We start from the raw sequence: 13414 nt of genomic DNA on the forward strand, positions 1-13414 counted from the left end.
TTACCTGGGAGTCCCACCAAGGTTAAATATTTACCCATCAATACAATGTGCATGCGTATGTGTGTGTGTGTGTGTGTGATTGCGTGTGTGTGTGTGTGTGTGCATAAATGTGGGTCTGTGTGTAAGAGTAAGAAAGGTTTTGTGTGTGTGGGTTTTGTTTAGAAACCAAGATCCTTACACTGAACCAGTGTCCTGCAGCTTTTAAAAATATTTGTATTCTTTAAATCCTAAGACGCTAGAATAGAGTGAATAGTAGAATCTTTAAATACGTATCACTATTCAATTCCCCTGTATCAGTGTGAATCCAATTCCCTCATTCATAAGATACAGTAAAAAGGAAAGACATTGAAATTCCAGTGGAGGAAGTCCTTGTTTTTATCCAGCAGGGATTTTGAACTCTGGGACATTACTGGAGCATGAAGAATCCTCCTAAGATATTCTATGGTAAAAGCATGACAAGACTGCCATGGAAAACAGTTGTAAGTGCTACATAACTCCAACAAGTACCACAGTGCACCATTAAACACCCGTACAGTCTGCAGGAATAAGGTAACAAATGGTTTTAACCTCTCTACTGTTTGGAAAAAAGCATAACAGCTCCTTGTTAGTTAACTTTAACCCTTTGGAGGCTTTATTATCATCAGCAAAGGCTAATAGTATGAGTTCATTTCATTTTCTCACTGCAGTATCCTGCAATACAAAGACAAATCGTTGTGAAATTAACTGGAAAAACAACAATGAAGACGCCTTTGCAGACAAATAGGAACATCAGAGACAATGGAGAAAGATATGTTAAAAGAAGCAAAGAACGATGTGGAGAGAACTGCAGTTGTCATGCAGGGTGTTGTCGGGCGTGCGTGCGTGTGTATGTGTGTGTGTGTGTGTGTGAGAGAATGTATGCGTGTTTTGCGTATGTTTCTATGTGAAGGGTTGCATTCCAAAATGCTCGGTCTTTTGACGAGGAGTCGATTTGTTTTGTTTTTTTAATTCAGAATAATATTTTTGACTTGTTTTAGTCGTAATTGCGTTTTTTAAAGCCCATTTTTTAATAATGACGACCCGTTGCCAGGGCGAGCCCCTGTTTTATCAACGATCGATGGAAATCCCATTTTGGAATGAAATCCTCCTGTTCTTTGGTGTCATCTCACTCACCAGCTGTTTCCCTCCTCAGCAACAAAGTACACACTGAGTGTCACAACGCTACCGACCCCTTTCTGGACTGGTATTTATTTATTTGTTTATTCATTTCTGTTGATTGACTTTAAAACCATTCCCTGCTTTCTTTTGTGTTTTTATAAAAGCATTCTTTCCCAGTGCCCTTTGTCCCCAACGTTTTTATGAACCACATACCTGGCTTTTTGTTAGTTGTTATTCTTTTTGGCTTATTTTTACAGTACATTTTCATTTGCCCGCCCCACGCAGTACGGCTGTTACTTTACTGTGGTTCACTTTGGGCCTCAGAAGAAACGTTATTTACTGGCAGAGGGTGAGGAAGGTGCTCGTCGTTTTTAAATGTGTTTCTCTACCACGAAGATATAAAAAAACAACAACGGGTTCTAGTGATCATTGCGTTCTGTGACATCGGGGGGGGATTTTGGGGTGCGTAGAGACTGTGGATTAAACTTTGTTAAGTTTGTGTAGGTGAACTGTAAGATGTTGACATTATATTCTGACCTTGGCGCAGTGTTATCTTCGATTTTTTTGTCCAAAACACGGTTTACCAAAAGTAGGGCCGCCCGGTGCTTTGGCAAGCTGTGTTAACACCCAGAACTAAGTTCTGTAGGTCCAGCCAAACGACCCTAGAAATGTTTGTGCCCCCCCCCCACCCCCTCCCCCCCAGTGCGTTTTTTATGTCCTGGCTATTTTGTGTGCCTATGCTTTGGTGTTAGTTTTTACATCATTCTCATGTCTTTGAATGTCAATTTTCAGAGCGGTACACGTCTTTAAGGAAGGTCTCTAATTCCGTCAATCATTTCCCACCCTGCTTCTTCTTGCAGTAAGGAGCAGCAGAAAAATAACAAGGGGATCAACAAGTCAGTGTGGGAACAGCGCACCAAGGAGCTGAGGAGGCAGACCATAGTGTCCAGCCGCGAGGCCCTCTATAACGAGCTGGACCCCGACGAGCGTTGGAAGGCAAGGACGGGGAGGGAGGAGCAAAACAATGTAAAGGACAAGGCCAGCAAAGCCCCCCTAGACTTGTGCTATCAGTGTACACAAGTGACGGGAAGCGTGATGATGATGATAACATGTGTTGACATGTCGATGACCTAGTGGTAACATCATATGCTAACAGTAGACTGAAATGACATGTGAATCATAACTTGGCATCCGATCGCTGCCCCAATGGCGCCTCACTGTCCTCTTCCCGCCACCGCAGGTGAACCACTCCCGCAACGTCCGTCCAGACATGAAGACCCACCTCGATCGCCCTTTGGTGGTCGACCCTCTTGAGAACCGCAACAACAATACCAACAAGACCACCGCAAACAACTCCGACCTCTGCTTCAGCCAGCAGCGTCCCGCCGAAGAGCTCCACAGACAAACCTGCCTGCACGAACAGAGTGGCCCGGCGGGAGGTGGCGGCGGAGGAGGCTCAGCTCTGGTCAGGCCTCCCCTGGCTCGCGGCGAATCCACCGAGAGTAGGCGGAGCCGCAAAGGCGAGCACCACCACCACCACCACGGCTCTCACGTCCGATTGGATGCCACGGTGATTCCCGGGCCGGGCTCGGAGGAGAGACCCTCCAGGCGCCACCACCACGCCCGCAGCGGCAGTCGAGGCGCCGGGCAGGCGGAGCACCGGAAGCCCAGGTCACACCGCAAGAGTGCTGAGGACGGTGTGGATGGCGAGGGACGGGCCGGGAAAACGGGGAGGCACAGGAACAAGGGGGTCGACGGAGCTGGAGAAGGAGGAGAGCAGGAGGGAGCTGGGGATGGCAGTGAGAGGAGGCCGAGGAGAAATCGCCATGGAAACCAAACGGACGGCGAGGGGAAAAGGATGTGCCAGCACAGAAGGAAGTACGTCCTTTGCGCTTGTCAGCCCCCGACAGTTGTAACAATGACGTGTTTGGATATTCACACGTTCATCTGTTCCGTTTGTATTTCCAGGGAGTGCAGCGTCCCCAACCTCTCCACCACGCGGCCCATTCAAAAAAGCCTCTCCAGGCAGGACAGCCAGTACAGCGAGGATCTGGACAACCTCATGAACACCAAACTGGTCTCTGGCTCCACCCCACCCGGCGAAGGTCACCCCAATTTAGTTGCCCACCACATTGTGGCCCCGGGCTTCGGGTCTGCCCTCCATCTTGCTAACAGCAGCGCTCACGGGAGTCTGGTCACGTTGGATAGCTACGGGAGCATCGCCCATCACCGCACCAACAGCGTCCTCAGGCTGCACCACCCCGACTACACGGCTTTGGACATGCCGATTTTTCCTTCCACCAATGCCATACTGCAGGGTAAGTGCCGAATGAATTTTCTTTTTTTTTGTTATCTTTATCAATTTTCTCAGATAACAAACATTCATTTTCATCTGCTTTTTTCTCTCCCTCTTTGATCCAGTCAATAAGAATGCTAACACAGAGCCGCTGCCAGCAAAGGAGGATAAGGACGACGACGATGATGAGAAGGGGGCAGAAGGCGGACGCAAGCCGATGCCTCCCTTCAGCTCCATGTTCATCCTCTCCACCACCAACCCGTAAATGGGATTGTTTTCAAATAACACGCACCCACATTCAACCCCACTATATGAATCTACATTGCTGGACACAAAGGAATGTCTTTTTTTTTAGGTGTTGACCCCACATTTGTCTTTTTGTGGATGGAAAACCAATCTACTATTGAGTCCCAGCTGCAAAACGTGCATGTGCACAGACCCTAACACATGCATATACTGTATATTTATAGTACTGACCGAGGTATAAGGATTTGCACCGTAACCAATGAATGAGTAAAATAAATGAAATAAATAAATGTCTTCTACTAGGTTCCGGAGGGCGTGTCACTACATCTGCACCCTACGATACTTTGAGATGTGTATCCTGCTGGTCATTGCCATGAGCAGTATTGCCCTGGCAGCTGAAGACCCCGTGTGGCCCGAATCCCCTCGCAACAACGTGAGAAAGCAAACACACGTTTATGAACCAATGATTTTCCTGCAATCGATGTTTTGTGCACACACGTTTCCACAAAGCACGTTGCTTCTATCATTTAATAAATAAATGAATAGATAAAGTGTCAGCAAATCGTTCCCTCTTTCTTTTTGTGCAGGTTCTGCGTTATTTTGACTATGTCTTCACTGGTGTGTTCACGTTTGAGATGCTGATAAAGGTAAGGCAGCGTGCAGAATCAACAAAAGACAACTTCCTCCGGAGGTATCGGGAAGCCTCGCCCGGGTGCGGATTAGACACCAAATGGCTCATCCATCCCCAGGTGTTCACATAATGTCTTCTGCTCCTTCAGATGGTGGATCTAGGGCTCGTCTTGCACCAGGGCTCTTACTTCCGGGACTTGTGGAACATCCTTGACTTTATAGTGGTTAGTGGTGCTCTGGTGGCCTTCGCCTTCACGTAAGTCTCCCTCCTGCTGCCCTCCTCTCTCCCCTCCTCGCTCCACTCTCCCTCTACTGCCTCTCTGGCGCCTTGGATCACAGCCTCACCTGTTTTCCTTCATTCATCCATGATTTTGGTTCTCTTTCATACTCACCGCCACATTTTCTCTCTTTCGCTCTGTATTTCTGTTTTCTCTGCTCTGCTCTCCACTCCTCAACTATATTTTTTACGTTGGCTATTTTAATTCTGCTTTTCATCTCACATTTAACTCTACAATCATTCCATTTCTAAGCCCCTCCACCAACCCCCATACGCCCCAAACAGTAAAGAACACAATCCCAGCATCCCCTTCCTATCCCCCTCTTCTTCCCCTGTGAGAGGTGAGGACCACCCTTTGCACCTGTAACCCTTTAGTGGCCAGGGAGTTCTAGAGTTAAAAAGCCCCATGCGAAGCCTGGCCATGTCATGCTGAGCTGGCTCTCAAAAATCTGCGCACCTTTCCCCATGACAAAGCAGGTACTTTACACCCTACTTGATCTGCATGACCTATAGATATATAGAAAATACGGTTGATTTTGCATAAGTGGGTTACGTGGCTCAGTACGTGAGCACAACGCTGGGTTTCTAAATTAGTTGTGGGGTTTAGGATTTGATGTCATTTGAGTGTGAGGAATATGAAGGGAAGCAGACCTTTAGGAGGGCAGTTAACATAACATGTGACGTGATATTTGTGCAGTTTGAAGACATTCAGTATGACTGATTGACAATGATAATGCTAAACCCCCCAAAAAATACTGCCATGGTTATATGTAGAAGTATAAGGTTGTGCTTCATCCCATTACATTACTTTAAATATCAAATCTATATTTACAGGAAACCAGGGCTGTGCTTAGATACCCTACTAACCTTTGGCGACGCTCATCTGGGCAGGGGAAGGGTTGGGGTTATGATATTAGACGCGGCAGACACAAGAAAACATCAAAATCCACAGGCCTTCGCCTATTGATTTTCTTTCTGAATAGAGAAAAGGAGGAAAAGATTTGCCCTGTCACATTGATCCTGCCACATGTTCGATGTGCAAGTAAGTGACCATTTACTGAAGACAGTAAATGTTAAAGTTAAGGCGTTTTCGACTGGTCATGAAACGGCCTCAATGTAATACTGACACCTCCATATGACCCACCTGGTGGAATGGAATTTGTCTGGTTAATTTATGAAATACGTTGCGAGACATGGCATCCCGAAGCCAGCTAACTCTTTGGCTAACGTTTAAGTGAGTAAATAAAACTAAATCGAGACTTAAGGCGATGGTTCCCAAACTGGGGGTCTTGACCCCCATGGGTGGCGCGGCACTTGTCTGTAGGGTTCCAATGGTGGCGCTCGGTCTGTAAGACCCCCGGTCCTTCTCTCTAAATCACCTCTGTGTGTTTGTTAACTCTCTTTCCCCTATTTTCTAGTTGTGTAATTGTTTCTGTTTTTTTGTATATATCAATGTGCTCCTGTCAACTTTGTGTTGTCTAACCTCTGTCTGTTAAATATTTCAATTTCAATATAGGTCAATATTTCCGTACTCTCTCTGATGAAATCTATGCTTTTTAGGGAAATGTTAGATATGAACTGAGATAATGTAAATTATTACCATAAAGACAAACTCGTAAAACAATTGATTAAGCCAGTTGAGCCAATGAAGTCTGATTTAACTAGGATGGGGTTTTGCGACACTGATGGCTGTTGGGGAGATCCGAACCAGTCAGAACAGACTCATAGAAATCCAGATAGTGCCTTAATTCAATTGGTGGAAATCAAACAGCACTCCAGAAATGCTCAGCAGTCTCAATGGAGATGATTATCGCTCCTTTAATCCAATTAGTCTGGTCTGAGGGCTGCTTGTGTTTTGCACCGCTTGTGCTGCTGTCCTGCACATTTCTCAAGTGAGACGGAGCTCTACGTCCAGAGCATCTCCCCACGCGGAGACGCAGGCCTCATAGCCGACCACGTTTGGTTTTGGGACACCTTGACATTCTGCATCGTCAATGTTTGTTCTAGGCGGAATATGCTTATAATGAGGGGATGCAATCAAGAGGGTTGATGTAAAAAAAAAAAAAAAAAAAGAAGGCCCTTTGATCTCTTTTTCTCTATCTGTCTGTCATGTTGATGTTTTCCCTCGAACCCCCCTCCCCTTTTATCTGTGTCCTATTCTGTTCTTTTCTCCCACCCTTTGTATTTTTGTCTCTTTCTCTCTTTCTATTCGTCTCACTGTCTCTCACCCCTCATCTCTCCGTTTGGACCAGCAGCAGCGGCGGCGGGTAAAGTTCTCTGTCTTTTCCCTCCTCCTTTTCTCCCTCTGCACTCTCGGCGCCTGATCTTCTGATCACACATATCTCTCTCCCTTTTCATCGATCACAGTTGACTTCTGTACTGGTCTGTTCTTCCCCTTTGTCCATTGTTCACCATGGAACAGCTCTGACTCAAACACAACTGAACCTCAGGATAGTACGCGTCAGGTTTTCAACTGAATCACATAGAAAGCTATTTGAAAAATATCATTAGTCAAATAAAAAAAAAGGATCTACCAGAAAGAGTTTACGTCTAACCATACACAAGCTCACACCCGTGCTCATGTTGGCTTGCACACACAAAGTGTCTACCATCTGGTATAACAGCTTTAAGAAGAAGGCAGCTGTAGACACATCTGCCTACTTCCCTAAGGACAACTGTCAGGGACTTTTGACCTTAATCTTTTCCCCTTCATGTGTGAGAAATTGAGAAGAATGATGGTAGTTACATTCAGAGACATGTTTACATCCGTTTACATCCAAGTCATCTGTTAGCATCAGTAAACATTTGGATTTTTACTTGTACTTAAATGCATTGAGACTGAACTGGCAGACTCACTTAAACTACTTACATTTCTTCTTTTGCTTTTTAAAAGGTGTTCAGTGCAAGGTTTTTCAATTTTCTTAACACATGTTCTTAGAAAAGTTACAACGTGCTTAAAAGGAAAATGTTTGGCTCAGCATTTCCATTAAGAAATGCCTGCGAAAATATCTTTGTCTTTGCCAAAATGGCCTACAAGACAAGATTCCATGCTGTTTGAACAATGCTGTGAGACCTGCTTATCCTAGTAGTAGTTTAAAGTGGATAGAAATGAACTGGTTGAGCCATCAGAAGAGAGAGTTTGGATATTCAAACCGTTATTTAACCCTTTCCGACTTGAAAGTGTCTTCTGTTCATAGTTCAAAGAAATGAAAGTTTAATTGTATTTAAACATACACTCTGGAGCATTTGTAAGGTGATATTATTATTATGTTACAACATAACAGGAGAACATTTTACTGTAAGTTACCACTTTAACTGGGCTCCCTGTTAATTTAGCCGCTAACATGGCTCTCAAACTCTCTCTGAAAATGTCTCTGTGTAGAATAGAGTTCACCATCACTCAACCTGCTGCTTAAAGAGAGGAAATATTGCAGCATGGAAAGCAAGGTTTCAATGCAGCATGAATATATTTCACCATTAGCTGGGCATGTGCAAGGCGAGGCTTTAGCCGTCTTTGTAATGCATTGAGATACATTGCAAAGTATTCAGCAGACGTAGCTATCGGTTAGCGTTCAGACAGGAAGGACACCAGCTGTTCCCACAGCATGTACTGTAGCTGTAAATGACCACCTGACTCTAGCATGTAGCTACAACGCTAACCTCACACAGGAATAATCGTAATAGGACAGCAATGCTGCATGTGTTGCTATGCATTTAACCCAGACAAAGTTACTCGCGTTGAGTTAACTTGGACTCAAATGCCAGCAAGGACTAGCTGCCCACCGCCATTTTGAATTAAGAGGACTAAGTCGCCGAAATCCGCCTGAAACCTGCTGACTCTCTTTTTTGTTTGTGTGTGTGTGTGTGTGTGTCCTGTTCCTGTATGTTGGTGTGCATGTGTCTAAACATATAGGGGTAGCAGTAAAGGAAAAGACATCAGCACTATCAAGTCTCTGAGGGTGCTGAGAGTGTTGCGACCTCTGAAGACCATTAAACGTCTTCCTAAACTCAAGGTGTGCTTACATGGAAAATATTTGTAGAAATATCCGTGGTATATTCATTCACAATGAAAGTAATATGAATCAGCCATTAGGCCATGATCTACCATCTTAATCTTTTAATTGCATCTAATGCCAAAATTTAAGAGCAAAACAAATAGTGTGAATCCAATGCATCTCATTCATAAAATGACCAGCATGTCTCCTTCTGTGCTCCTCAGGCCGTCTTTGACTGTGTGGTGAACTCTCTGAAGAATGTGCTCAACATCCTGATAGTCTACTTACTCTTCATGTTCATCTTTGCTGTGGTGGCTGTGCAGCTGTTCAAGGGACGCTTCTTTTACTGCACTGATGAATCCAAAGAGTTTGAGCGCGATTGCAGGTGAGGATATACAATGACATAATATACATTAAGCTGACTCAAACTAATATACATGAAGCAAACTCCCCCCTTAATGCTGCTGATTTGTGATTTGTGCGTCTCAGAGGCGAATATCTGGTGTATGAACGTGATAACGAAGTGAAGGCGCAGAAGCGGGAGTGGAAGAAGTACGATTTCCACTACGACAACGTGGCTTGGGCCCTCCTCACCCTCTTCACCGTTTCTACCGGAGAGGGGTGGCCGCAGTAAGCATACCGCAACGCGCGCAGACACGCGGCGCATGTGCTCGCGCTTCCCAATTTCTGACCCTGCGCCGCTCCCTCCCCCCCACTCCCCCTCCGCAGGGTACTGAAGCATTCAGTGGATGCGACTTATGAGAACCAGGGCCCGAGCCCGGGGTACCGGATGGAAATGTCCATCTTTTACGTGGTGTACTTCGTGGTCTTCCCCTTCTTCTTCGTCAACATCTTCGTGGCTCTCATCATCATCACCTTCCAAGAGCAAGGAGACAAGATGATGGAGGACTACAGCTTAGAAAAGAACGAGGTGAGGAAGGGCTAACGGTGAAAGAGGACGGATATCAGAGTGTTGGGATGGTGGAGGGAGGATTGGAGAAAACAGGTAAGAACAGTAACCTTTTTGCTTGTGTTTTTGCAGAGAGCCTGCATAGACTTTGCCATTAACGCCAGACCTCTGACCCGCCACATGCCTCAGAACAAGCTGAGCTTTCAATACCGAATGTGGGAGTTTGTGGTTTCGCCGCCATTTGAGTACACTATCATGGCGATGATCGCGCTCAACACGGTCGTGCTGATGATGAAGGTAAACGTTGTTAAAGACGAGGGGGCGAATTTGCTCGCATGAGATACACAACGAGATAACATGAACTACCGCTGACTTTCTCAAGTCAACATCTCTCTCTTTCTCTCTTGTTCCTTTATTTTAGCATCTTAACACCTTAGTTACAACACACAAACACTCATTAGGTTGAATTAACTCACATTTTGCTGTATACACTATTTTCTAATCATTTGTGTCATAATATGTCGGACTATGTCTTTACACTGCACCTCCTTTCTGTCCTTGTGTGTGTGTGTGTGTGTGTGTTTATAGTATGACGGAGCTTCGGAAACCTATGAAGCTGTTTTAGCCAACCTGAACATCGTGTTTACCTCCCTCTTCTCCATGGAGTGTGTACTCAAGATCATTGCCTTTGGAGTGCTGGTGAGTGGATGCGTGTGGCTGAGGATGTACAGTAAACCTCTCACCAGTTGTTGGGACTCGCTTTGTCTTTGAATTGAATGAGAAAATGTACCGCACTGCTCTACTGTATCTGTGCTGAAAATCTGTTGTTATTACACTTGGTGTCACTACAATACAAATTGTTCTCTGCATGAAATCCTCTTGAGTAATTAATAATCTTAATAATACTAAGTAGTTTTCGAGAAATGCCTGCATGCCTACTCACCAAAGAAATAGTTCTTAAAGAAAACTAAGATGTGGGAAAATAATGGACTCAGCAAATTGAATGACGCTGTGTTTCTTGTTGTGGAGGCAGCCCCATCCATTATTTAGTTAAATTGGAAAACATTTTCTTCTCAAGCTTTATTTATTACATTTATAAGGAGAAACTGTGTGGAAATAATGAGCTTTTCAAAGGCAAAAAAAGCAAATATGAAATAGCAAACTGTCCGAAGTCAGCAGTAAATTGTGCAGTCATCCACAGGGGAAAGGGAGGGAGGGGGGCGAGGATTAAATGGATGAAGAAGATACTTTAGGGATGAATATTGCGAGAACAAACAGGATGGGGGAGGGGGGGACTGTCGTGTAGTAATGACAGACAGGAAGAAAAAAGCAAAGATTACAGAGAAGGTTGAGATTAAGGAGGTTAGGATGTGAATTTGGGAGAGTGCACTCAAACACACACGGCACGCACACACACACACACACACACACACACACACACACACAAGAAGGGCGGGACCTAAGAACCATCAAGGTGGTTTACTTTAATAGCCGCCTTCTCCTCGTCCCTCCACTTGTCTAATGCACAGTTTGCCTGCAGGCAAAATACATTAGAGTTTCAGAAGCAGACCTCACTTTTTCTCTCTGAATCCCTTTACATTTTAAAATACATCACAATGTATGAATATATCTCTGGATGGAGGGTTTTTAAAAAAAAAATGTTATTAATCAATTGCATGTAGGCTGGGGATGTGATTCTGTTTTTGTGAATGTTTTTGAAACGAGCATGACGTAGAGGGGTGTTTGACGGGTGGTGTAGTGTTCTGATGCAGCACAAGTAGCTCGTCTGCTGGCATCCATCCAGCGTGCCGTCTCCGATGGTCCATTTGCCTTATCTGATTTCTTTCCTGTTCCTGTCGGACACTGACATGCCTTTTTTGCTTTGCTTTCTCGTTCTCTTCCTATCTGACTTGTGTTCTCTTTCTCTGTCACACTCTTCCCTTTTCTCATTATCTCACTCTTTCTATATCTTTTTTATTTTTATTATAATATTTCTGCAATCTATCATTTTCCTTTTCGTTTCAATTTGATCTGTCTATGCTTCATCGTCTTGCATTGGCCATTTCTTCATCAATCTTCCTTTCCCATCAATTATCTGCCCCATTTTCCTCTCATCGCCTCATCCCCCTTCCACCATCCCTTTTTCTTTTCCAAATCATCCCTCCTTCTTCTCCTCTTTTGTCTCTTTCACAGAATTATTTCAAAGATGCCTGGAATATTTTTGACTGTGTCACAGTTCTGGGCAGTATTACTGACATCTTGGTTACAGAGCTTGGGGTAAGTCAGAATCAGAATCAGAAGCAATTCATTCAGTTACATATAGAGGAATTGGACTTAATGAACTGGTGCAATATAAAAAAATAATGTAGTAGAAGGATCTGATACTTTTTCTGTGTAGATGTGAGAGATCTGTACTGAGGGGTGAAAACTGTAAACACACATACATGGCATTGTATTAGAAATGAAGGTGGGCATATGTCAATGGAGTTATACACCTGTCCCACCGTCTACAGCACATACGGCAGACAGAAGTCAGAGGAGAGCGTGAGTTAGAGGCCACAGATGAGTCGTGCATTGCTCAGTCATGGATGAACATCTCTTGAAAGTCTTATATAATTGTCCCACCTGGTGGGATGAGAGGAGACCAGACTGCAGCTAGCCAGCACCGAGCCTCTGACAGCAAGGCAGGAGGCACGCTAGCGCTCTGTAGCGCGTCAGTGCACAGCCTCTGCTAGCAAGCTAATTGCCGATCTAATTGCCCGATCGCATCTCAGGTCGTCCAACAGAGACCGCACAGTTGCGTCCGCCATCTGTTAAAAAAACAACTGATAATCAAAGAAATGCCTGAACATTATAGCTAAAAGTGCATCATAATTGATGGCATGATGGCTATGTAGATTGAGTTTAACATTTCTACACATTATTCAAACACATTATATGGATTTGTTAGAAGGATAGATGAAAAAGTAACAATATAACACATCGCCATCAAACTGGTGATGGTTGCTATTCTGTATGTGAAAGTGCATGTATCTGCAGACAGAAGTTTGTTCATATTTAGAAAAGGTTCAATGGGTGTGTTTGGCCGAAGACATGAGGCGATGTTTAGATATGGCATCATTGATTAAAAAGTAAGGATGCAAATGGTCATGTTATACTTTCATCCTGCAAAGACAAATCTGTGCAAAAAATATTTAAAAATCAATCGAGACTTATTCTGGTACCGGTAACTTATTCATAAATGTACAAAGATGAGACAAAAACAATGAATCTGCTTCTGTGTTAACTTGTGTCTGTAATGACTGTTGATTTTTTTTCTTGTTTTTATCTTTTTACATGCTTTCTTTAAATCGTCCACAAACTTAACGACGATCTACTGTAAACTACTTCGCCCCACCCCCTTCTCCCCCAACACCTACTACTTCCTGCGATTCCATCCAATCAAAATGCACTATGAATCCTCTGTGTCCTCCCATGACAACCGGCTTGGTCAATCTCTCTGGTTGTTCTTCGTACCAACCAAAAATCCAAAAATTTGCTGCTATAAACCATATGTCTGCAACATCCACATGTAGATGGTTTGTAATTTTTTGGAGACCTTATTTTACTGCATTTGTTTTAACTGCATCCCAGCAAATGTTGTAGCTGTGAAATGTGCATGTTTCACTTAATCCCCCGCCCCCCCCCCCCCCCCCACAACTCCCAGTGAGCTCTAAATCTTAGAATATTCTTTTGTAACCCTCTACCTGTCACTGTGTCAATTATTACATTTTATACCATTTTTTTTACTGAGAACTACTGTTTAGTATGTATAGGATTGGATTGTATGAACTGGAACCGATTGCTACACGTATCCATCGAGATTACCCGTTAATTCTATGTGGTTACACACACACACACACACACACACGTATGACAGTGAC

General features: G+C 44.1%; 1 protein-coding gene across 13 annotated transcripts in view; it reads left to right on the forward strand.

Annotated features, from left to right (window-relative positions):
- cacna1aa (calcium channel, voltage-dependent, P/Q type, alpha 1A subunit, a) overlaps positions 1 to 13414 on the forward strand; it is a 63539-nt gene that overhangs the window by 27131 nt on the left and 22994 nt on the right. For 10 of the 13 annotated variants that reach the window (XM_062565811.1, XM_062565810.1, XM_062565812.1 and 7 more), the window contains exons 19-33: positions 1172 to 1222; positions 1998 to 2163; positions 2378 to 3015; positions 3106 to 3455; positions 3559 to 3694; positions 3983 to 4112; positions 4267 to 4326; positions 4459 to 4565; positions 8500 to 8599; positions 8806 to 8966; positions 9071 to 9211; positions 9311 to 9512; positions 9624 to 9788; positions 10080 to 10190; positions 11685 to 11768. In XM_062565811.1, coding sequence (XP_062421795.1) covers positions 1172 to 1222; positions 1998 to 2163; positions 2378 to 3015; positions 3106 to 3455; positions 3559 to 3694; positions 3983 to 4112; positions 4267 to 4326; positions 4459 to 4565; positions 8500 to 8599; positions 8806 to 8966; positions 9071 to 9211; positions 9311 to 9512; positions 9624 to 9788; positions 10080 to 10190; positions 11685 to 11768 — 2602 coding nt within the window. The remainder of the gene's footprint in view (positions 1 to 1171; positions 1223 to 1997; positions 2164 to 2377; positions 3016 to 3105; positions 3456 to 3558; positions 3695 to 3982; positions 4113 to 4266; positions 4327 to 4458; positions 4566 to 8499; positions 8600 to 8805; positions 8967 to 9070; positions 9212 to 9310; positions 9513 to 9623; positions 9789 to 10079; positions 10191 to 11684; positions 11769 to 13414) is intronic. The other 3 variants (XM_062565817.1, XM_062565819.1, XM_062565820.1) reach the window with 3 other exon arrangements.

The sequence above is a fragment of the Pungitius pungitius genome, chromosome 12, assembly GCF_949316345.1.
Source record: "Pungitius pungitius chromosome 12, fPunPun2.1, whole genome shotgun sequence".
NCBI lineage: Eukaryota > Metazoa > Chordata > Actinopteri > Perciformes > Gasterosteidae > Pungitius > Pungitius pungitius.